Source organism: Dermacentor andersoni, chromosome 9 (genome assembly GCF_023375885.2).
Source record: "Dermacentor andersoni chromosome 9, qqDerAnde1_hic_scaffold, whole genome shotgun sequence".
Taxonomy (NCBI): Eukaryota; Metazoa; Arthropoda; class Arachnida; order Ixodida; family Ixodidae; genus Dermacentor; species Dermacentor andersoni.
Window position 1 is genome coordinate 73,254,493 of NC_092822.1, and position 24,262 is coordinate 73,278,754.

At 44.5% G+C, this 24,262-nt stretch overlaps 1 protein-coding gene across 1 annotated transcript in view; it reads left to right on the top strand.

Moving 5' to 3' along the window:
* Positions 1-366: 366 nt before the first annotated feature.
* The window catches only part of LOC126528250 (uncharacterized), a 114,470-nt gene continuing 90,574 nt past the window's right edge, over positions 367-24,262 (top strand). The window contains exon 1 of the mRNA XM_055069214.2: positions 367-537. Within this exon, the coding sequence (XP_054925189.1) occupies positions 532-537 (6 nt within the window). The 5' untranslated portion in view covers positions 367-531. The remainder of the gene's footprint in view (positions 538-24,262) is intronic.

Genomic DNA, 24,262 nt, shown 5'->3' on the forward strand with positions numbered 1-24,262 from the left:
TCTGTTATAACGTTATCATTCACTAACTGTCACTGTCATTTTTCATTCTTTAATCTTTCTTTAATCTGTATTCATATGGTGTCATGACGCGTCGGCTTACACTCCGGCGGTCAGGTCTGCTGAAACAAACTTCACCATGAGCCAAGAGAGGCTTTCGCGTTAAAAAAACCAATTGCGCAGCAGTTAGCGTTTGCGTTTTGTATTACAAGTTCGAGTTACCTATGTGACGACATAGGTTCGTTTCATTTTCAACTTCTGCCCAGAAGGGCAGAATTTTTTAGTTGCTTCTTCATACACTCAGCTTAGGTATCGCTTTTGAGTGTTTCATAATGACCACGTGGTATTCTGCCAATTTTTCAGATGTGAAATATGGCGAAATAACGCTAACTAGGGAGTCCTGGCGGGGCTGACATGGGAGCAGATGTACAACGGCCGTGACATCTGGTCGGAACACTTGAGAGAAAGGGACTACCCCGACCCTGTCGTGGTCGCCTGTCCCAACTGCTGGAGTGGAAGATCGGTCCCTGTTCGATGACGGTAAGGAAAACAAGTTATTAGTTGTTGCCAATCTGTGCATCTGTGTTCCATTATTTTCGCACAAGGACCCCTCAACAGGGGACGGCCCAAGTGCTATGAGCACGGTGAGCGCTGTCTTTTCCTCGTCTTTTGGTACGGCGCCGAGTGCCCTGTGACGTTAAGCAGTGATATTTACACCGCGTGCATCAAGGAACTGCGTGCTTGTCAGTTTCTCGTTATCGCTTGCTCGTGTGCGGTGCGCGATGTTCCCGATTATAGGCCAAACTGAACGACGAACATCTTTCGCTGACAGTGAGCGAATTCGTGTTCGTAAAGTCTCGCGCCTCGCTTGGCGCTACATTAGGTCTATATGTGTCTTCTTTTTATGTGTATTAAATTGCGGCAAAAATCATTTCTTTCAATCATTTCAATCAAATCATTTCAATCAAAATCATTTCAATCAGACCTTCCGGGCCGCTCACGGACACCCTGCACCGTAGGACGTGAAGGAGGAGAAATTTATTTTTGTTTTTTAAGTCGTTCGCTTCTTTTCCACCCGGGGTTAATTTGCAACCCACTCCTAAGTTTAGTGATTGTCAACGCCGAAAGCAAAACTGGTCGCCTCCGGAAGCGGCGCACACGCTTCGAAAGATCGCAGATCTCTTGATTCCGCTGCGTCTGCCGCTGATCTCATTGATGGACCGAGCAGCAGCGAGTCTGATGATGCTACGTTTTCGTCGGACTTTGAATCTGGCATCGACGACGACGCACGACAGCCCGGAACATCTATGGCCACAGCCTGGCCCGCCGAGATGAAGTGTTCGCACTTAAATTTTTGTAGTGAAAACACTGTTCAATGAAAATTTTTAGTTTTTTCGAGATAGTGCCAATTGGATGGCAATACATTTTGTATATTTAACAACTTTTGTAACAATTTTTCGTAGTGGATACGAGCGTGTCTTTACCAACTTTGTTCATTTTTATCACACGATATTGATTTAGGCTATTTATATCTTTTTTTTTACCATAAATCTGGTTAGCCAAACTCTTATGTGTGAAAAGTGCATTCGTTCCGCATTTCCTTATGCATTACATGAAATATTCAGTGCGTGAGTAAAGTAGTTCTATCACAAAAAAAAAATCTGGCGTAACCTACAAAGAACGCCTATTTTCTCCATGTATGGAAAGAGAAATATTTTTGTGGTGTATTTCGACTTGAAATCCTGCAACCAAATATAATCATAACTAACCACATTCTCATTTCCTTTTTTTTTCACACTACCTTTAAGTATTGTTCAAGCTCGCCGAAAATGTATCGTGTATCTAGCCGCATTCATGGCTGCATGAGCATGGGTGACTCCGAAACCACTATGTTAGAACCATTGAGGCAGACTATGTCGTGTCACCTGCTGCGATCAGCAAAGCCCCTATCGGGCGGATAATTCAAACATGTTTTAAAGCATTCGAGATATACGAAATTGACTTAAACTGACTCGAAGCGAGGGTATCGCGCACGATATTATTAATTTTAACGCGAGTCGGAGTCGGCTGTATAGTTTTTGCCTAGCCGAATTCACGGCCGCCTGTGCATGTGTGATTGCAGAACTATGAGGCCAGAACCGTTTAGAAATCGTTCTATATCGAGTTACCCATCGCGATCAGCATAGCACATCTACAGCGGACATATCAAAGAAGTTTTAAGCATGTAGGGCCCTCTGGGTTGTACTTGTCGACAAGAAGATAGCCTCGCCGCCTACGGGATTATCTGACCGGGATATGTCGAATGCTTGGTTGCCTTAGTCGAAAGTACTCATCTTCTGCTTCTTTTTTGTTTAATCTGACGGCGGTGAGCGTGAATGTCTCCTCCTCCAGCACACTACATCTGCAGGCTTGGAGTGACGCCCGATACCGGAAAAAGATGCCGAGAGTGAGTGGGGCTATACTAATCCAGGTACAACCAAATTAAGAAGGCCCACTAAGCTTCAACAAAGACACTCTCTCAAAAGAAGATGAATTGGCCTTCCTGGTGCAGTATACGGCTACCCCCTCCCAAATGCCTCCAACAACTAAACCACGGTCCTCCGTCCCCAGCGGCTGCGAAGCAATTGACCAAGATGGCGGCCAGACCTGTATTGCAGCTAAGCATCTCTGGGGCCGGACATGCCGGCAATGAAAACTGACCCTGTCAACCTTTAACGCCCGAACTCTCTCGAGTGCGGCCAGCTTAGTAGGACTCTGAGGAACTATCACACATTGTTTAGGATATCGTTGGCCTTAGCGAGATTATTAGAATTGATGAGGTTTATATAGTGCTAAGCAACTGCCATGTCCTCTGCTGTAGAGTTCTCCCAGATAAGAAGCAATACGGAGTAGGATCCCTAATCCATAAGGACATAGCGGGCAACATTGACGAATTCTACAGCATTATAGAGAGGGTAGCAGTAGTCGTAATCAAAATTAATAAGAGGTATAGACTAAAGATAGTCGAAGCCTATGCTCCAACTTCCAGTTACGACGATGATGAAGCAGATCAGATTATGATGATTTTGAATTAGCGATGAGAAAAGTGTAAACTCAGTATACAGTAGCAATGGCGACTTCAAGGCAAAAGTGGGGGAAAAGCAGGCTGGGGAACAAGAAATCTTCAATTACGGTGTCGATTCTAGGAATGCTACAGGATAGATGTTGATAGAATTGGCAGAACGCAGTAAGCTTCGAATAATGAATACCTTTTTCAAAAAGCGTAGCAACAAAAAGTGGACCTGGAAGCGCCCTAATGGTGAAACAAGAAATGAAATTGATTTCATACTTTCTGCCGATCCCAGCATAGTGCTGGATGTACAAGTCATAGGTAGGGTAAAACGCAGTGGTCATAGATTAGTGAGGGCTAGGATTCACCTCAATTTGAAGAAAGAGTAAAATTGGCCAAGAAAGAAACATGTCAACCTACACGCAGTAAAAGTAAAAGCAGGCAAATTCAGGCTGGTGCTTGCAAACAAATATGCAGCCTTAGAAAAGAGAGATGAAGGTGACATAGAAGTAATGAATGAAACCGTAACTGGGCTGGTTTCAGAGGCAGCAATTGAGGTGGGAGGCAAGGCATCAAGGCAACCAGTTGGCAAGCTCTCCTAACTAATAAAGGACTTAATAAAGAAACGACAAGATATGAAAGTGTCCAACTCAAGAGATAAGATAGAATACACGGAACTGTCAAAAGTGATCAACAAGCCGAAGATGAGTCATATTCGAAACTATAACGTGAATAAGGATGAATAATTACAATAAAACTCTCTGTATTGCTTTCATAGATTACGAAAACGCATTTGATTCAGTAGGGCTACCAGCACTTATAGACGCATTACATAATCAAGGAGTACAGACAGTTTACATAAGTACCTTGGAAGATATCTACAGAGATTCCACAGACAGCTTAATCCTACGCAAGAAAAGCAGGAAAATACCTATAAAGAAAGGTGTCATACAAGGCGACACAATCTCTCCAATGCGTGCTTGGAAGAAGTATTCAAGCTATTAAACTGGGAAGGCTTAGGAGTAAGGATCGGCGGCAAATATCTCAGCAACCTTCGATTTGCCGATGGCATTGCACTATTCAGCAACACTGCAGACGAGTTGCAACAAATGATAGAAAACCTTATCAGACAGAGCGTACGAGTGGGGTTGAAGATTAACATGCAGAAGACAAAGACAATGATGAATAGCCGGGCAAGAGAACAATAATTCAGGATCGCCAGTCAGCCTCCAGAGTCAGTGAAAGAGTACGTTTGCATAGGTCAATTAATCACAGAAAACCCTGATCATGAGAAGGAAATTTATGGAAGCATAAAAATGGGTTGGATGGCATACATCAGGCGTTGCCAGCTCCTGACTGGGAGCTTGCCATTATCATTGAAAAGGACGGTGTACTATCAGTGCATTTTATCAGTGCTGACATATGGGGCAGAGACTTGGAGACTGACAAAGAAACTTGAGAACAAGTGAAAGACCCCGCAAACAGCGATGGAACAAAGAATGCTAGGCCTAGCGTTAATTGACAGAAAGAGAGCGGTTTGGATCAGAGAGAAAACGGGTACAGGCGATATTCTAATTGACATAAAGAGAAAAAAATGAAGCTGGGCGGGTCATGTAATCCGCAGGTTAGACAACCGTTAGACCATTAGGGTTACAGATTGCATACCAAGAGAACGGAAACACAGTAGAGGACGGCAAAAGACTAGGTGTAGCGATGAAATTAGGAAATTCGCGGGCGTTTGTTGGAATCGATTGGCGCAAGGCACGGTGAAATGGAGATCGAAGGGAGAGGCCTTCGTCCAGCATGGGCATAAAATAGGCAGATGATGATTAGGATGATCCTCTCTATCGAAAATCCCAGCATTGCCCATCACGACTTTTACACTGAGCACGATGTAAAATGTGCTGGGTGTAATGGAATAGATGGTGAGTTTAATGGAATTCGTCGTGGCTATACCGGGTCGATAGTGGGTGCAGTGGTACATGGTGGGATTTATTGGTGGGATAGCTATTGGGTGACTTGTCTCAATGGTGTGCATGCTGGGGGAATGGTAGTTATACTGGGTGGATGGTGGGATACATAGTGGGAGGACAATGGGTGAATGTATGCGACAGAGAGAAAATTATATATAGCGTATGGAATGGCAGTGACAGTGATCACAGCAGGTTCATGATGTGATGATTCATTCATTTGCGATATAGTATCACTGTAGTTCCATTTTTTTACGTAAATGTACGTGCATATGTACTTTTCTAATATGCAAGTATTTTGTGATGCATAAGTATTAACTATTGTGCCCTGCTAAATTGATGTATATCATTCATGTTTTTTTTTACTCTAATGATTTCAGTATTTCATGTTGATTTTGTTCAAAATAAGATGTCGCTGCTTTTCTAGCCTTTGCAGGCAATGGGAGCCGGTCAAGTTGCTTCAGTACTGCTCTTGCTCTCACAATGTTTCGTGTGCGGCACATGCGAATTAATATTGAGTAGAATTCAACTTGGAAACACTGATGGTTATTGTAAATAATGGTATACATGTGTGTGCTATTACAATGGAGTGGCTATGTGAACTGCTTGCCAATTAGCATGTTGAAAGGACCACAGACTTTCTCTGTGGGTGTTGGGAGACCAATAGCTTGAAGGAAATCCTCGTGGTCAATTGAAAATTCTTCTAACACAATTTCTTATTTGTAATGCGTACAAGTTATAATCATACATATGGCACATAAAGAGAGAATACGATATCGAAAAAGTTTCCAAAGTGTAACACAAAACGCAAAAAATATACAATAACTGAACGACAACGTTCTTTGAGGAGACACGATATTAATGTGCACTGTTGCATAATCGTTCTGCAAACTGTAGGTGATCAGCAAAAAATTGCGTAAATTAGGTTCTTTACAATGCTTTCGTTCGATGCGCTGTCTGGACCTCTACATCTTCATCTGTATCTGTAGTTTCAAGATGAACCCAGTTAACAAAATACACCATACCACTTTGGTGTATTCTATGTTTTCTAGTGTAAATACCAGCAGTCTAGAGCTACCTGTCATGCACAACAGAACGATCTAGTATCATCTGGTATGTAAACCAGGATAGTGTGAGCACACCACACACTATCAGCACACTGGTGAGCACACGACAGTATTGTAGGGTTACTTTGTGTGCACATCCCTATTGTGTGTGCTTGTCTGGCATGTTTGGCATGCTTGTCTGGCATGTGTTGTGGTGTAAACTTAGCTTTTGCAAACCAAATAATGCCTTCGTTTATAGAGGTCCTTTCTAGATAGTGTATGATTGTTTTTAATGCTAATTTGCCTGCTTTCAAGTTACTACAGCCAACAGATTGAAATTTATTTATTTTATTTATTTCAAGCTAACATAGCCCCGAAGGGCAATTGCAGGAAGAGGCAGCACGAAATACAAATTTAGCAAAGAAATAATGCAAAAGCAAAACAAGATGCAATGCAAGTGGTCAAAATATAACACCCAAATTCTGCTCGTGACAAAGAATTAACATGACCCAGTGATGTATTCCACAGTTCTATTGTGTTGACAAAAAATATATATAAATGTCTCGGTGCAGTGATGAGAAGGAGACATATTCAGACAGGATGGTGTCGAGTAGATGTAGGTCTAGCAGGTGTGGTGGAGCTCCTCAGTAAAGGAAATTGTGGAAGAGCACACGACATGAAAAAAAACTTCAGTAATTCAACGTAGCGACAGCAAGACAGAGTGGCTAGCTATATATTTCAAGAAGAGTTATTACAATGGAAATAATTGCTTGAGAACTTGGCTTACCACTTATGCCACAAAACATGAGCCGAAATATCACATCGCGTACGTCAACACAAAAGTTTCATTCACCAGGACGTTTTGCATTTTCTTGCAAAATTCCAGGATAAATCACAAAGCTGCATTATAAATTGGTGATACATTTCATATCTATTTCCAGGCTGTGTCAAATTCCAATTAACATTTCTTGCATCAATCCCCTACGATTCAACTGTTACAACAAGAACGGAAACTTTGATTATTACTGCATGTTTTTCTTGGCACATGCAGATGCTCCATGGGAAGTAGTCAAGTAATGTCGGACAAAAACTTCGTGTGAATTATGCTTCGTTTTTCTTAGTGTCCCGCTTCAACGTGGTTGCCTAATATGAAGCTCTAGAAAACAAGTAGTCTTGACATATATTAATGTAATGACTAATAAAAGCGTACTGTTCCTACACTTCGTTTAAAAAGCATGAAACAAAGCTGTTATGATAACGAAAGTTTCTGCTTCTAGTGTTCATAAAATCAATTTTGAGTGACGTACTGAAAGAAGGGACTAGTGCTTAAAATGTGTTTCATAGTGTTTCATAATGATTCATTTTGCTTACTTTACAATATGCTAAACATTATGCGTCAACCAAATAAAAATTACACGAAGTAAAATGAAGAAAGCGTATTTACTAAACACGGAAAAAGGAAAACACGTTGACCATTCAAGATGAATAGTGAGCTCTTGCAGTGTCAGTGAAGGCGTGTGGGTTGGTGATGCCCACGATGATGCAGCAGTGTGACGTAGAGCTGCACCGTAGAGGTGCAGTGGTGGCGTAGAGTTAGAACACCCGCCTCGCGTGCTAGAGGTCCGTGGCTCAAACCCCGGTGCCGCGCAATTTCCCACCGGATTTAAAAAAAAGTCCGTGTGTTAATAAAATTGCATAAACAGGCCTGGAGTGTGACCTGATCCCGGTGACCAGAACCGGTAGCGCACTCCCTCACCAGAGCAGGATTGGCCACCTTGGTGCAGTACTTCGCCACAACCTCCTATACGAACGCAACAAGCAAACCCCAGCCCTCAGTCCCCAGCAGCTGCGAAGCAACTGACCCCGGCGGCGGTCAGACCTGCGACGCAGCAGAGGGTGCTAACAATCCCTGGCTCAGGACAGGCCGCCATTGGAATATGAACCTGGCAACGTTTAACGCTAGAATGTTATCTAGTGAGGCGAGTCCAGCAGTGCTATTGGAGGAATTAGAGGGCAGTAAATGGGATATAATAGGGCTCAGTGAAGTTAGGAGGCCAAAAGAAGCATATACAGTGCTAAAAAGCCGGCACGCCCTGTGCTACCGGGGCGTAGCGGAGAGACGAGAACTAGGAGTCGGATTCCTGATTTATAAGAATATAGCTGGTAACATACAGGAATTCTATAGCATTAACGAGAGGGTGGCAGTCTTGTTCTAAAGCTTAATAAGAGGTACAAAATGAAGGTAGTACAGGTCTACGCCCCTACATCCAGTCATGATGATCAGGACGTCGAAAGCTTCTATGAAGACGTGGAAACGGCGATGGGTAGAGTGAAAACAAAATACACTATACTGATGGGCGACTTCAATGCCAAGGTAGGCAAGAAGCAGGCTGGAGACAAGGCAGTGGGCGAATATGGCATAGGCACTAGGAATAGCAGGAGAGTTATTAGTAGAGTTTGCGGAACAGAATAATATGCGGATAATGAATACCTTCTTCCGCAAGCGGGATAGCTGAAAGTGGACGTGGAGGAGCCCGAACGGCGAGACTAGAAATGAAATAGACTTCATACTCTGCGCTAACCCTGGCATCATACAAGATGTGGACGTGCTAAGCAAGGTGCGCTGCAGTGACCATAGGATGGTAAGAACTCGAACTAGCCTAGACCTGAGGAGGGAACGGAAGAAACTGGTACATAAGAACCCGATCGATGAGTTAGCGGTAAGAGGGAAAATAGAGGAATTCCAGATCAAGCTCCAGAACTGGTATTCGGCTTTAACTCAGGAAGAGGACCTTAGTGTTGAAGCAATGAACGACAATCTTGTGGGCATCATTAAGGAGTGTGCAATAGAAGTCGGTGGTAACTCCGTTAGACAGGATACCAGTAAGCTATCGCAGGAGACGAAAGATCTGATCAAGAAACGCCAATGTATGAAAGCATCTAACCCTACAGCTAGGATAGAACTGGCACAACTTTCGAAGTTAATCAACAAGCGTAAGACAGCTGACATAAGGAAGTATAATATGGATAGAATTGAACATGCTCTCAGGAACAAAGGAAGCCTAAAAGCAGTGAAGAAGAGACTAGGAATTGGCAAGAATCAGATGTATGCGTTAAGAGACAAAGCAGGCAATATCATCACTAATATGGATGAGATAGTTCAAGTGGCTGAGGAGTTCTATAGAGATTTATACAGTACCACTTGCAACCACGACGTTAATGGAAGAGAGAATAGTCTAGAGCAATTTGAAATCCCACAAGTAACGCCGGAAGAAGTAAAGAAAGCCTTGGGAGCTATGCAAAGGGGGAAGGCAGCTGGGGAGCATCAGGTAACAGCAGATTTGTTGAAGGGTGGTGGGCAGATTGTTCTAGAGAAAGTGGCCACCCTCTATATGCAATGCCTCATGACATCGAGCATACCGGAATCTTGGAAGAACGCTAACGTAATCCTAATCCATAAGAAAGGGGACGCCAAAGAGTTGAAAAATTATAGACCGATCAGCTTACTGTCAGTTGCCTACAAACTATTTACTAAGGTAATCGCAAATAGAATCACGAACACCTTAGACTTCTGTCAACCAAAGGACCAGGCAGGATTCCGTAAAGGGTACTCAACAATAGACCATATTCACACTATCAATCAGGTGATAGAGAAATGTGCGGAATATAACCAGCCCTTATATATAGCTTTCATTGATTACGAGAAAGCGTTTGATTCTGTCGAAACCTCAGCAGCCATGGAGGCATTACGAAATCAGGGTGTGGACGAGCCGTATATAAAAATAGTGAAAGATATCTATAGCGGCTCCACAGCCACCGTAGTCCTCCATAAAGAAAGCAACAAAATCCCAATAAAGAAAGGCGTCAGGCAGGAAGATACGATCTCTCCAATGCTATTCACAGCGTGTTTAGAGGAGGTATTCAGAGACCTGAATTGGGAAGATCTGGGGATAAAAGTTCATGGAGAATACCTTAGTAACTTGCGATTCGCTGATGACATTGCCTTGCTTAGTAACTCAGGGGACGAATTGCAATGCATGCTCACTGACCTGGAGAGGCAAAGCAGAAGAGTGGGTCTAAAAATTAATCTGCGGAAAACTAAAGTAATGTTTAACAGTCTCGGAAGAGACCAGCAAATTACAATAGGTAGTGAGGCACTGGAAGTAGTAAGGAAATACATCTACTTAGGGCAGGTAGTGACATCGGATCCGGATCATGAGACGGAAATAATCAGAAGAATAAGAATGGGCTGGGGTGCGTTTGGCAGGCATTCTCAGATCATGAACAGCAGGTTGCCATTATCCCTCAAGAGAAAAGTGTATAATAGCTGTGTCTTACCAGTACTCACCTACGGGGCAGAAACCTGGAGGCTTACGAAAAGGGTTCTACTTAAATTGAGGACGACGCAACGATCTATGGAGAGAGAGAGAGAGAGAGAAACATTTATTTATCAGGAGTTTGGGCGAATGGAGCCCTTAGTTCAGGGCCCCATTGGCTCGCGCCACTCCGCGTGCCCGCCGGATCAGCCATCGCTGCTCTTGCGGGTCTGAGCTGGCCAGCGCAGTCTCCCAGGAAGAAGGGGAAGGCGAAGGAGTAGGGGAGTAGCCCGGAGGGCGTGGGCACTCCCAGGTGCAATGGTATACTGGGTGTAACGCTAAGGGATAAGAAAAGAGCAGATTGGGTGAGGGAACAAACGCGAGTTAATGACATCTTAGTTGAAATCAAGAAAAAGAAATGGGCATGGGCAGGACATGTAATGATGAGGGAAGATAACCGATGGTCATTAAGGGTTACGGACTGGATTCCAAGGGAAGGGAAACGTAGCAGGGGGCGGCAGAAAGTTAGGTGGGTGGATGAGATGGAGAAGTTTGCAGGGACGACATGGCTACAATTAGTACATGACCGGGGTTGTTGGAGAAGTATGGGAGAGGCCTTTGCCCTGCAGTGGGCGTAACCAGGCTGATAATGATGATGATGACGTAGAGCTTATTTTTTTAGTGAGCAGATTGTTGCTCATATCATGTTGTGTACCATTGTCTGGAAAATGCATATAAACATGTCACCTACACGATAATTTGGTGGCGAAGCCAATTATCGAACAAACAAGATAGTGTAGAATCATATAATTTCAGCGCAAGTTGACATTATTTCTTCCTTCATGACATAGAAACTACAGGCACTAAAAGATTAAGATTTTCCATGCTGATATAAATGCTAGAACGGAGTAGCTACAAACAGCACGACCTATATTACTCCTGAATTCATGTCGGAACAATGCAACGCGTACTATTGAATAAGATCTCAAAATGTCTTAACTCGAAAAGGCAACAGCGCGCAGATGGAACCTTTGCGCTTGGAAGAAATGACACAAATTATATACACTACTTCAGATAAGTAGACAATACATTTGCTGTTAAGATGGCGAGCTTGCTGAGAGTTTGACACATCATCGAGTGATTCACGCACTGCAACAAGTTTAGATAATTTTCCTTGATAGATCGATTCCCATAGCCGCATTGCATTGATCTTGTGAAATTACCACTCACACCAATTTTAAGGAATAAAAGCCGGCCTATTTAAACCTCACAACAAGCATTTTACTGTCAAGCAAGAACACCTTTAAACGGACACTCATTGAAAAAGGCGAAGAAGACACAAAGTTACGCAACCACAATGTAACGTCATGGAAACGCATTGTGGGTTCTATCGCAGATGCACGTAAATCACGAAGATAATGAAGAAACACTAAAGAAAACTGCACATAAGGGGCCGCCTCTATTCCCTGGAAGGCACGACAGCACTTGGCTGCAAACACATCGCACGCCGCCGCACATTTCTGGCACACATCCTATAGGACATATTCCCGCTGCAGAGACACGTGGTTGTTTCTTCTGGGAATCTTCGTGGGTCGCACGATAAACACAGAAGGCATGGACGAAAGAAGCGCATCCCGCGCACATTCAACTCGCCAACGCGAAAGAACCGCGGAAACACAGGTGTATCCCTCGCCACACGAGCGCTGCATCCTCGTAGATTTGACTCTTGCCGACTGAAATAGCTACAACCCGCACGGAAACATCGCACCAAGATGGTATCGACAATTTCCAAGGCTACAGTAAAGGTTGACGAGAGCCGCAAGGTATTTAAAACGAAGTGACGGCGCACGTAGCACGGGCAGTAGCGCAAGGCGTCGTGTATGGGCTTCAAAACGGCTGAGCGAACTGAGCTGAGCGAGTCGTGCAAATCACGTCGCAGCGACGGCCTCAAAAGAATTGCATGCACAGATCTCGAAGGCCATGCTTTTTCTGTCTGCATGTGGTGGAAGCTACTGCAAATTGCAAACATGTCATAGAATTTCTTTCAGTGCTTAAGTATAGCAGATAATGTAGACTGTGCGACTGTTTTTGTATTGCAACAGCTATATGTAGTTGAAAGCATCAAGGCAGAAAACAACAGTGTACCGCACTGTTAAGCAAAATTACTCGTTCGGTCGTATCTTGCTACACGTCAATAATCTTCGTCTTGCTTGCTCGCATTTCCTACCTTTAACGCTGCGAGCCCTTTACTTCTAAGTCACTAATGGCATGCGCGTTATCAGCATGACATACCATTCTCGACAGGAAAGTAGCGAGCGCAGCGTTTTCAAGGATAGAAACGCAAGCAAGACAGATGACGATGGGTCTTGTGTGTCAACATACGACCCGAAAGGTGCACATTTGTTTAAGTGTGTGGTTATTATTTTAGGCATCACGGACGTCATAACAGCCTCACGAGTCTACAGGTAGCGCCACCTACCGCCCGGTTTCAAAGGGTGGCTCATAGCATTCTTCCATCAATCTTGTTCCTCCGTTTTGGTAGAATAGTGTTAGCATAGTAAAAACAATACCGATGGCCTAAGCAAATGTTTTATAACAATTGGCGTTTTGCTGTTTCGCGTTTGCATTGCGTCTGCCGTAGACGAGCAAATACTTCTCAATACTACTTACACTGCCAAGAGATAATTCAAGCTGGCAACCCACAGACGCCGCTCTGCTTCCTCGAGCAAAGATCAATACAGCTACTATATTTTACAGCAAGTACACACACACCGAGGCTGATGATGTATGTCCTTTGTTTGCACCCAGAAGAGAACATTCCACATATTGTAGTTACTGCTCCACCGAAAGCTACAAAGTAGTTCTCTGACGACATTGTTGAAATCAAATCGTATAAAACAAATGGAGAACGAGACAAAACGGTATCCAAATTGTTCTACAGCATGTGGCAGCAACAGATCCAATAATTGCCGCGCCTGCTGGCACAAGCGACAAAGCAGGAAAGGCTCGCCGAACGTCACTTCCTCCTTGCCTGATGAAAAGTTTTGTAGTTTCTTGATGTGGGACCTCGGCTTAATACTATACAACGTCTCGGCGATAGACCCAAATTACTCACTGAGCGACTCACCGAACAGACCTGCCATAATCAAAGTGGGAAAGCACAAAAAAGCTTCCCTAAAAAAATTGCGCGCTTGAACGTGGGTATATTGATTGCTGCGACGATCTTTATGCACCCATTGTGTGAACTACGGCCTGGCTATACTGGGAATATAATGCCGCCAGATGGTATATACTTTCGGCAACATAATTCTTAGAAGGAGCCAAGTAAACGCTTTCTGCTCTATTTTTTGTATTTCACCACTGGATAATTCATAGGCAGCGAGTTTCTTGTGAGCGCAATGGTGGGCTGGGGCTCGAAGATTTAATAAAGCCCCTCCATCCATAAGTATATTTGATGGATCCTTTGTCTACAAAGCATTCAGACTGATTCATTTTCTTCTTTAGAAGAGATCCACCGAGACATACTGTGGCGCGGGAACGTGGCGCCATCTTTTAACGTTGGGTTGTCTTAGTTTATTCGGTTGCTCTAACAACCGTTAGATGGCCCTACATCCAAAAAAAAAAAGAAGATCGGTTGCGGCTTCAAGTATTTATATCAGGAAGCCCATATACCCACCCTAGATTGCAGATTCCGCATGCTTACGATTCAGACATATTTAAAAATTTATGAGTTTTCAAAAATGCGTACGCAATATGCTTTTATCACTGAACCATCTGAGTTTTTTCAGGTATCGTGGTCAAGATTCCACAGCCCTCAGATATTATTTGTGCAAGCACAGTTACAACAATTGGACGTGTCCATACGCCAAGTTTGTCATTCAAATAATGACTTAACAGACCTCAAAATTGAGTTCGAGGACATATTTCCGAACCATGCTAAACTGTTACCAAGGCGAGATTTAATTAACATCTTACACGACCACCTACACCAACTAACCACTGAAAATGTAATAGCCACTGACGCTTCTGTGTGCAATAAGAAGGCGGGAGTGGGGATCTTCTCTGAATCTCTACAATGGTCTTACTCGCTTCGCCTTCCCGATTTCACACCTATATTTCAAGCAGAATTATTAGCAATTATATTAGCGTTACGAAAACTTCCCCAAAACGACCCATTAGCTGTTATTGTGACCGACTCGCTGTCTGTATGTGCAGCACTGACTGCATCTTTAGATACAAGAATTCAAAGAACCTTTCGTTCGATGGTACCTCCGTACTTACGGAAAGTATGTTTGCTGTGGGTACCGGGACATCATGGGTTACACTTGAATGAAATGGCCGATTCACTCGCACGAGCATCCCTCAACGGCCCTATCATATCTGTTTTGCCGACATCAGCTTATGTCACCGCGGCTAGGTATAGAAATTTCGCTATATCCCAAAGCTCTACAACATCCATACTAACACCGTCTTCTGATTTCCACCATCTTGGCTTCCAATGGAATAATAATTGGTGTCCTTCAAGACAATTGGAAGTTTCTTTTACAAAATTGAGATGCCGTATACCTCCTCTAAACTTTTACTTACACAGGTCTGGTCTCGCTATGTCCCCTCTATGTTCTTTTTGCAGTGCACCTGAAACGATCGAACATTATTTTCTCTCCTGCCGCCGCTTTATAAGACAAAGAAAATTATTAGTACACTCATTCACCAAACTTGGGCTATCGCTAACCTCACCAACCATTCTTTCTTTTGGTGCGACCTCACTGGGATCAAGCCACAGGGATGCTTTTCTTGCAATTTACAATTTTATTAGAGATACAAAAAGAGTACCTTGCTGACTTTCTAAAATTATCAATATTTTCTATTATTTCATTTATTTACGTTAACTTACTTTATCAAAATTCACAATATTTTCATCATACGTCTAAATTACAGTTCTAGTCTCATGCTCCACAATTTAAATCTAGTTTGGCTTTACTATTAAGCATACGAAAAACCGCCTGCTTCTTGGCCTATCCCCCATAGTGGGTATGCGCCATTGTCTGGGACACAAGACAAGACAAGTATTTTACTGTGTGCCACTGTGTGTAAATACACGATCACACTAAGCAGCGCGTGAACAAAACATTGTCTGTCAAAACTGTGAAGACTGGCACACAGACATACCTTTGTTGCAGACGCTTACGGCAACGATACGTTATCGCGGGCGCGAGTATTCCCGTGGCAGAGGGGCTTGGTCTACGGAAGAACGTTGGTTAAATGCAAAAAGACAGCAACTTCGTTCACCGTGAACGAATGAAGAAAACATGGCTCGTATGATTGAAATCCTGCAGCAAAACCGCACCATTACAGTTCACAAGCTATCAGATGCCCTCGAGATTCATAGGACAATATTCTTCCAAATTCTGTCTCAGTATGTGTGGCAACGAGAGCTGAGTCCGTCATGGAACTCGTAGAACCAGAAGGAAACGTGATCGTTAGTTTGTGCTGCTGCGTCGCAGAAGCATAGAAGGATGCCTCGTGCATTGGGGCCCTGCCGAAGTCGAAACATTTTGACTTCAGTACCACTCTTCAGTGAAGGGGCCGAACACCGAATGATGGCCAACTACCTTTCAAGCGTCGAGAAAGGTGCGGCAACAGAAATTCAGAGCATATATAATAATACTAAAATTATTAGTAGACATCATTTTAATACCGAGTAATACAGAATGCAGAAAGCAGGAAAATTCAGACAGAAACTCCTCTGGGAGTTATCTAAGTATGCATAACCATTGGGTAAACAATAAACCATATTCACACTATCAATTGGGTGATAGAGAAATGTGCGGAATATAACCTACCCTTATATATAGCTTTCATTTCTTACGAGAAAGCGTTTGATTCAGTCGAAACCTCAGTAGTCATGCAAGCATTACGGAATGAGGGTGTAGACGAGCCGTATGTAAAAATACTGAAAGATATCTATAGCGGCTCCTCAGCCACCGTAGTCCTCCATAACGAAAGCGACAAAATCACAATAAAGGAGGGCGTCAGGCAGGGAGACACCATCTCTCCAATGCTTTACACAACGTGTTTGCGGGAGGTATTCAGAGACCTGGATTGGGAAGAATTGGGGATAAGAGTTAATGAAGAATACCTTAGTAACTTGCGATTCTCTGTTGATATTGCCTTGCTTAGTAACTCAGGGGACCAACTGCAATTTTGCTCACTGACCTGGAGAGGCAGAGTAGAAGGGTGTGTCTAAAAATTAATCTGCAGAAAACTAAATAATGTATAACAGTCTCGGAAGAGAACAGCAGTTTACGATAGGTAACGAGGCACTGGAATTGGTAAGCGAATACATCATGTACTTAGGGCAGGTAGTGACCGCGCATCCGGATCATGAGACTGAAATAATCAGAAGAATGAAAATGGGCTGGGGTGCGTTTGGCAGGCATTGTCAGATCATGAACAGCAGGTTGCCATTATCCCTCAAAGGACAAGTGTATAATAGCTGTGTCTTTCCAGTACTCACCTACGGGGCGGAAACTTGGGAGCTTACGAAAAAGGTTCTATTTAAATTGAGGACAACGAAATTATGGAATGAAGAATGATGCGTGTAACGTTAAGGGATTAGAAAAGCGCAGATTGGGTGAGGGAACAAACGCGAGTTAATGACATCTTAGTTGAAATCAAGAAAATGAAATGGGCATGGGCAGGACGTGTAATGAAGAGGGAAGATAACCGATGGTCATTAAGGGTTACGGACTGAATTCCAAGAGAAGGGAAGCGTAGCAGGGGGCGGCAGAAAGTTAGGTGGGCGGATGAGATTAAGAAGTTTGCAGGCACAGCAAGGCCACAATTAGCACATGACCGGGGATGTTGGAGAAGAATGGGAGAGGCCTTTGCCATACAGTGGGCATAATAAGGCTGCTGCTGCTGCTGCTGATTATTATTATTATTATTATTATTATTATTATTATTATTATTATTATTATTATTATTATTATGACGACGACGACGACGACGACGACGACGATGATTATGATGAAGCATTGTGCCACTTGCTCATCACCACGGAGCCCGGTGTCATTATAAATGTTATGAAACTTGATCCGACCAGTATAAACGACAGCGCTGCGGCGACACGAACTGGTGCGGACGGCGGCGCCAGGTGCACTGATGACGCTCCGATGATTACTAGCCGTTATCACTCTTTAGTGCCTTATCCATCCGCGTCCAGCTATTTTGAACCGGGAGCTACGTCTTGATGCTCTCATGGTCTTTTCATTAACTTGGTATGTGCCACAAATGACATAGTGTGACAACACTGTATGACGAACATAAATGATAAATGATGACATGAATACCAGGACATGCGTGTCATTTCCCAGACAACACTCAATGTCCTCAGGACGTCCTCAAATGGTACAAACATCCTCACAGTTTTTACGACGCCCTCGGTACGTCCTCGCGACGACACTCACGGGTTCATCCTGAAAACATCTTTTGCAGGGCTTATTACCCAGGTAGCACAAAATAGATACTTGACGTTTTTCTATCGTGTATCCGAGACGAATGAAAGTGTTTAAAGAAGAGACAAGCAAGAAATTTTGTTGGTAAAACGTCGTATCTGCCTGCTAATGTCCGGCTTAATTACTTTTTTAAGACGATCTAGAACAGCTCTTCAAAACGTATTCGAAAAGCTGGTCCTGAAATAGGATTGGGAATGGCAAAAATAATCCCTTTGCCAGGGCTCTTCATATATGATTTCTAAACGCTTTTAAGATGTTATCTAAAAGCTGGTCTAGAAGTAGTCTTGAACTGTTTACGATAACGTGAAGCTCGTTTTCGCGGTGTCCAAATCAGTCGAAGTGTCGGTGTCTAGTGCTACTGAGCTCCTGGCGCAGTTCCAAGCACTGTAGCCTATAGAGGTGGACGCATCCTCGCCCAAGTGACCTGAAAAGGCACATGTACGCGAAACTGAATTCCCAATGGCGCTTTTGGTACCCAGCAACGATGTTTACAAACAAAATAGGACTGACATCCCACAAAGAAATGGGCGCGTCTTGACAATCGGCCAGGCTAGGCATTTTCTGCCAGGGGCGCATGGAATGAGCATATCACAAAGCAACACTTTATTGCAAAAATAACACTTATGCGAGGTTTGAGCAAAATATATGAGAAATTCAAAGTACGTCAAAATAAAAGCACATCAAGACTGAACAAAACTAACAGAAATAATTCTCAATGAACTAGCAATTGATAAACAATGGCTAGCACATGCATAAACGAAATTCCTAAGTACGCATACGTGACGAACAGCACGAACGCGAAGTGTGCTGAAGTTTCTTATTTTGCACTAAACAGGACATGCTATCACATGAATAGACTAGAGTTATTTAGAAATTGATATCACAGCAACTGCAAGAAGCATAATGAAAATGCGAGATTTAATCGCATGGTGTCTGCCTGCAAGCTATGTTACCAATAACCTAGAAGCTTGAAAAGAACATAAAAAGGAATAACTACACACCCCATCAAAAATCCATCCTGTGACAAAACCAAACCACGGGAACATGTTTAGCTTGAAAATATTGCCTGTATGGTAGACCAAATAGAGTAATGGTGAGAGAATTAAAAGAACCATAAAACTAAAAAACAATCTAGTAAATGATCCTAAAGAATAATCAAACAAGCAAATCTGCGTAACAAGTGAGCACCACTGTAATGCAGAGTACGATGAGACTGAGAAACGCTATACATAACGAAAATAATCATAGCACTCTAGTGCACGAGAAATGAATGTGCAAGCCTCATTATTGGAAAATTATATAAACCTGGAAATTTCCCGGCCGCGGCGGCCGAATTTCGATGAGGGCTAAATGCGAAAACATCCATGTACTTTGATTTAGGTGCACGTTAAGGAACCCCAGCTGGTCCAAATTTCCGAAGTCCCCCAGTACGGCGTGCCTCATGAAATAGTGGTTTTAGCACATAAAACCCCACAATTGAATGTTTTGAACCTGGAAATTAAACGGAATGCACAGGAAGCTGCACTTCAGTAACCAATGGAGCAATGGTCTTAGTAAATACGATTCCGTTTATATAAACATCATTTTACAAAAGGCACATATGTACCACTCTCACAAAAACAGGCATAAGGTCGCAATCAATGATTGGCACACCCATGAATACATTAGTACACCTTGCACACATCTCCAGTCTCCTAAAGTAAATAAAAGAAATTTGCTCGCCATCCCGGCCCTGCGAAAGCGGGTGTCCAGCGGAGCTGTTTAATACAAACACTACAACTGCTGTGAGGGTATGCAGTGCTTTACTGCTTTAGAGTGATGGTAATTTGTACAGCACGCCGCCGCCCGTTGCGTTGCTGCAACATCGCTGAAATCAGGTGCTAGTCGGTTTATTCCATATATGCAAGGCCAGGGACGTTGCTTCCCACGTCACAAGCTGCCATCGCCACCGCAGCTTGCGCAGCAGTAATCGCTGTCGGGAAACGTATGCGGGGAGCGCTACGTGCTTCGCATTGTTGCCACCTTATCACTTATCAATTATGTACCTTATCAGTTAGCACCTTATCAATTATGTCGCTCGGGTGCTTGTTTTGCGTTTGTTCTTTATTGAAAGGCACGCTGTTCTATATGTTGCATCCGTGCTTCCAAAGAATGTATGCACCGTGTGCTTCACTTTGCTGAAGCCTCTGCCTTACGGGGGTACGGGCCATCGCTTGTGTCCCTTCACTGCCGCCGCAATCGGCCAATATTTTCGGTAACGGACACGGACACGAAAAATGCCAACCAGGTAGGGGCAAACAGCTTCGCTGTAAAAAGCACTCTGAATGACAAAAACCTTTCACACTTGTAGCCCCGAGTCATGCTTCACCATTTCACCCTCACTTTCACACCTAAAGATATTTAGCACTGAGTCCAGGCAGACTTCTATTGATGAACAGCTTGGGAGCACACCACTTTGCAATGAAGCAAGAATTAAAGCCACTATGCACTTAAGATATTATCACGTCTTATGTCACCTGTCATCTGCTTACTACCATTCAAGGCACCACGCTAAGTTACCAAGCGTTAGTTGGATATTGCTACATTTATTGGCACACTGTCGCCTTGTAATCACATTTTCAACTAAGACCTCCAGGTCGGGACAAATATATGCAATTAATCATGGAGAAATCCACTCCGCAATACAAGGCTAAAATTGCTCTGCAAATAACCCATATTGCCGCAGACAGCTCTCCGCAGACCGGTTACGAGCACTCACATGAGGTACCCTTCCAAGCGCCTCATCGCTAAAGCCCCTAGGCATTACTCATCGCATCACGGTTAGGAGAGCACCAGCAACGGCTCGCGGGTAGCGAGACAGCGCGTATTCCCCCTGCACGAGCAAACGGCGGGCAGGCAGCAGTTACCAGCGACGGTGGAACAACGGCCAGCCCGGTGGCATCGTCTCAGCTCATCGTGTACCCACCACGCACGCCAGAGTCCTTCCATGGCGATACGTTCGAAGATGTGGAAGACTGGTGAGAACCCTTCGAGCGAGACGCAGATTTCAATGGCTGGGACAAGGCAAGGAAGCTTCGCAACGTGTACTTCGCGTTAGAAGAGTCAGAGAGGACATGGTACGTAAATCATGAAGCGGCGCTGTCTTGATGGGAAGAATTTCGGAAACAGTTGCTTGCCACGTATGCTAGCACCGATCGGCTAGAGAAGATAGCACGCTATCCCTGCCAGAAACCAGCGCACTGTAACGAGTGTGCTCGTAACTGGCATGTGGAGAGTTCACTGCGGCATTACATGGCAATATTACTTGAACTCTCAGCAGCAAGTGCTATGTATTTTTACTCATCAACTTACTTAGTGAACCGACATCCCTAAATCCCTAAGAGGTTCCTCCGTTTGACTTAAGCTTGGAAAATTTGTTGCACAAGGACCAAGAACAGCGGATGCCCTGTTGCACGAAGGGCACGAACAGCGCACAAATCGAAAATAACCTCGTGGGCGCTTCCGAAACTCCGTGCGAACACTTTGTACACGCACGAACTCGGCGTCTGCCGAGTTCGAGGCCGCGCAGCGCGGAGACCGGCACCAGTCACAAACAGCAAAAGATTGTGAATACCTGGAGTAACAGGATATTTTACGACAAAGGGATTCACGACTCACGAGCGCAGTGTCCACTAGTGACTTATACTAGCATATGCGGTATGCGATCGCGAACTACCGAAGCTATAACAAGGACAAAGCTAGAAGCAGCGAAAGACATTGCTAGCATTCCGAGGCGGCGAAGTATATAGAATTCGGCCAGCTCGTATTTGACATAAAGTTCCACTTAAGACCTTGAAATACCAGTCACGTGGGATAAAGGGGGCCAAAATACAATTGAATCTGAATCGCAAGCGCTAACAGCACGGTGTGGCTCACAAAATATTCTACGAGTGCACTGTAGGCCAGGGCAAGGAAATATGACGGGCACTTCACGTCATGTCCTGCTCTACCGTACTCGTGATGAACATTAACAAAGAGCCCGTTTGTCAGTTCTCGTGCATGCAACGTTCTTGTTAACCGGAAGACTGAAATACCACAGTGACGGCTGTCTAGATAATATTGGCAATGTGCGCAAACACGGCATTCCCGCCTTTCTTCGCATCCTGCAAAACTTGCTCGTTTCACGCATGACGGTCGATGCCGATGCCAGGCACCCAAAAGCAGCATTTCGTCTCTAACTTTCATCTTAATACTGCTCTTAACGCCTTAATTACAACGTCATTGAAAAGGTGACTCACATAGCCATAACGACATGACAATGAACTTGAAGAGCAAATTATTGCCCTCCACTCGGTGCTCTCGAATGAAAAACTCAGCTGCTCTCCAAATTAAAAGCGTACAAACAAATCGCTGCACATGCAGTGCCAAGTAAGACAACAAAGCACAATACTTGACAAAGGACAGGGTGACCGAAAACAGTGAGAAGCACACGACTGCCCACACGAGCACAATTGCGGAACTATGCACAGCCCGGTTTCACACGGCAGCCTTGGCCACAGCTCTGCTGCTCTCCAAATTAAAATCGTAGAAACAAATCGCTGCACACGCAGTGCGAAGTAAGACAACAAGGCACAATAGTTGCTTCACAACGGACAGCGCAACCGAAAACAATGAGAAACACACGACTGCCCAAACGAACACAATTGCGGAACTATGCACAGACCGCTTTCACACGGCAGCCACGGCAGCCTTCGCCACACGCTTGGTCATGTGACCGATGCGACGGTATCGTATCGCCACCTTGCGTAAGGTTAGATTGTGTTGACTGGCTGTTGAAGCGCCGCGGTGTGAACACTTGGTGTGCGCGTCGGCGTGTCGTGCGCGTTTTGCGTTTCTGTGTGTCGACCGTGAAGCATGTCGCGCAGAGCCATACCAGTCGCCCTCTCTTCCGTTGTTCTTTCGCGCGCTGGCTCGCTTGATCGATGTGCCGCTCCGACTCAAACCAGAGCAGGGAGCGGGCAGTTCCCGCTGTGCATTTCGCAGGCCTTTCATTTCGGACGCCGTCAGTGCCGCAGCATTGTGGCTAGACGATCGGCGCGTCTGACCATGCGTGATCACACCAAGCTATGCGCCCAAGCGTGCCGAGACCGTACCGTTGAGTCCCATGAATATTACAGCGAATAGACAGTTTTAGTACTGCGTCATGACAATACGTACGCAGCACGCAAGTGCTTTGCGGAACGTAGGAGCGCGTGTCGCGTTAGAGCTTTTAGTACTGCGAAATGCCTACGTACGTAAGAGGGCGACCGTTAGACGCCGGGCGCGTCGGAGCGCATTGGCCGCGTCCGCCAGTACGTCGAACCGTCGGTCGAACAAGACGCTGTTGATCTCGCTAACGTGAAGTAACGTGTGGGCGCGTTCCCGCTTCGTCGAACTATATTTAGGCCTTTAAGAGGCTCTACATTTAATATGGATGAAATACACGAATCATATCGAGAAAAAATAAAAACCGAGTTCTTACTTTCTGAGGCTGGCACGGCCATTTGCGACGAACTGCACCAAAAGCAGGTTTATCCTTTCGCGCAAACAGCACACACTGAACGCTTTCTCAAAAACAAATTTCCTATTTGTGCTATGCATTCCCGCCGTGCAGGTTCCGGGAATGGCTTCTGCGCGTTGACTTCACGCAGCAAAGCCAAATCGTAGGCCATTGAAAAGTACAGCCTTCCGCTGGTCGCCTATGACGCTGCCATTTTGCGGAACTCCTTTGTCTCGCGCTCTCCCGAACAAACAAGAACCACGAGCGCAGCACGCAAGGCTCCCTACGTACGCACGCAAGAATCGTATGCGTGCGTACGCAGCGGCCGCGTACGCATCACGCACCGCTCGTGTTGCGTTGTGCACGGGCGCACTTTGCATAACGTAGCGATCTTACGTACGCAACGCCGTTGCGTACGTTGCGTACGCAGTACTAAAACTGTCTATTAGCTTACTGTCTCCGGCTGTTTTTACGCTTGCTAAGAGGTCAGTAGTCGGTCGTAAGTACTGTTGATGTGCAAGTAACACGTTCGTTAGTTCTTTCGCATTCTCGCCAACTATATTTCGCCCGCTCTCTCTCGTTCTTTCGTTCGCTCGCTCGTTCGGGCTATTCACTTGTACTGGCATTCATCGACGGTGGTTTCGGCACATTGTTTTTGTATACATTGCGTTCACAGTATAATTCGCCGCAACACTTTCTGCAGAGCATCGTTCCTATGATAACGGATGTACCGATACATTCCTTCGGTGCCATCGAAAGTGATGTTCGCTCTTTAACTCGATCCCTTTATTCATGGGTAATATAGTAAAAGCCTTCTGAATACACCGCATGAGAATGTTTACAAAATGG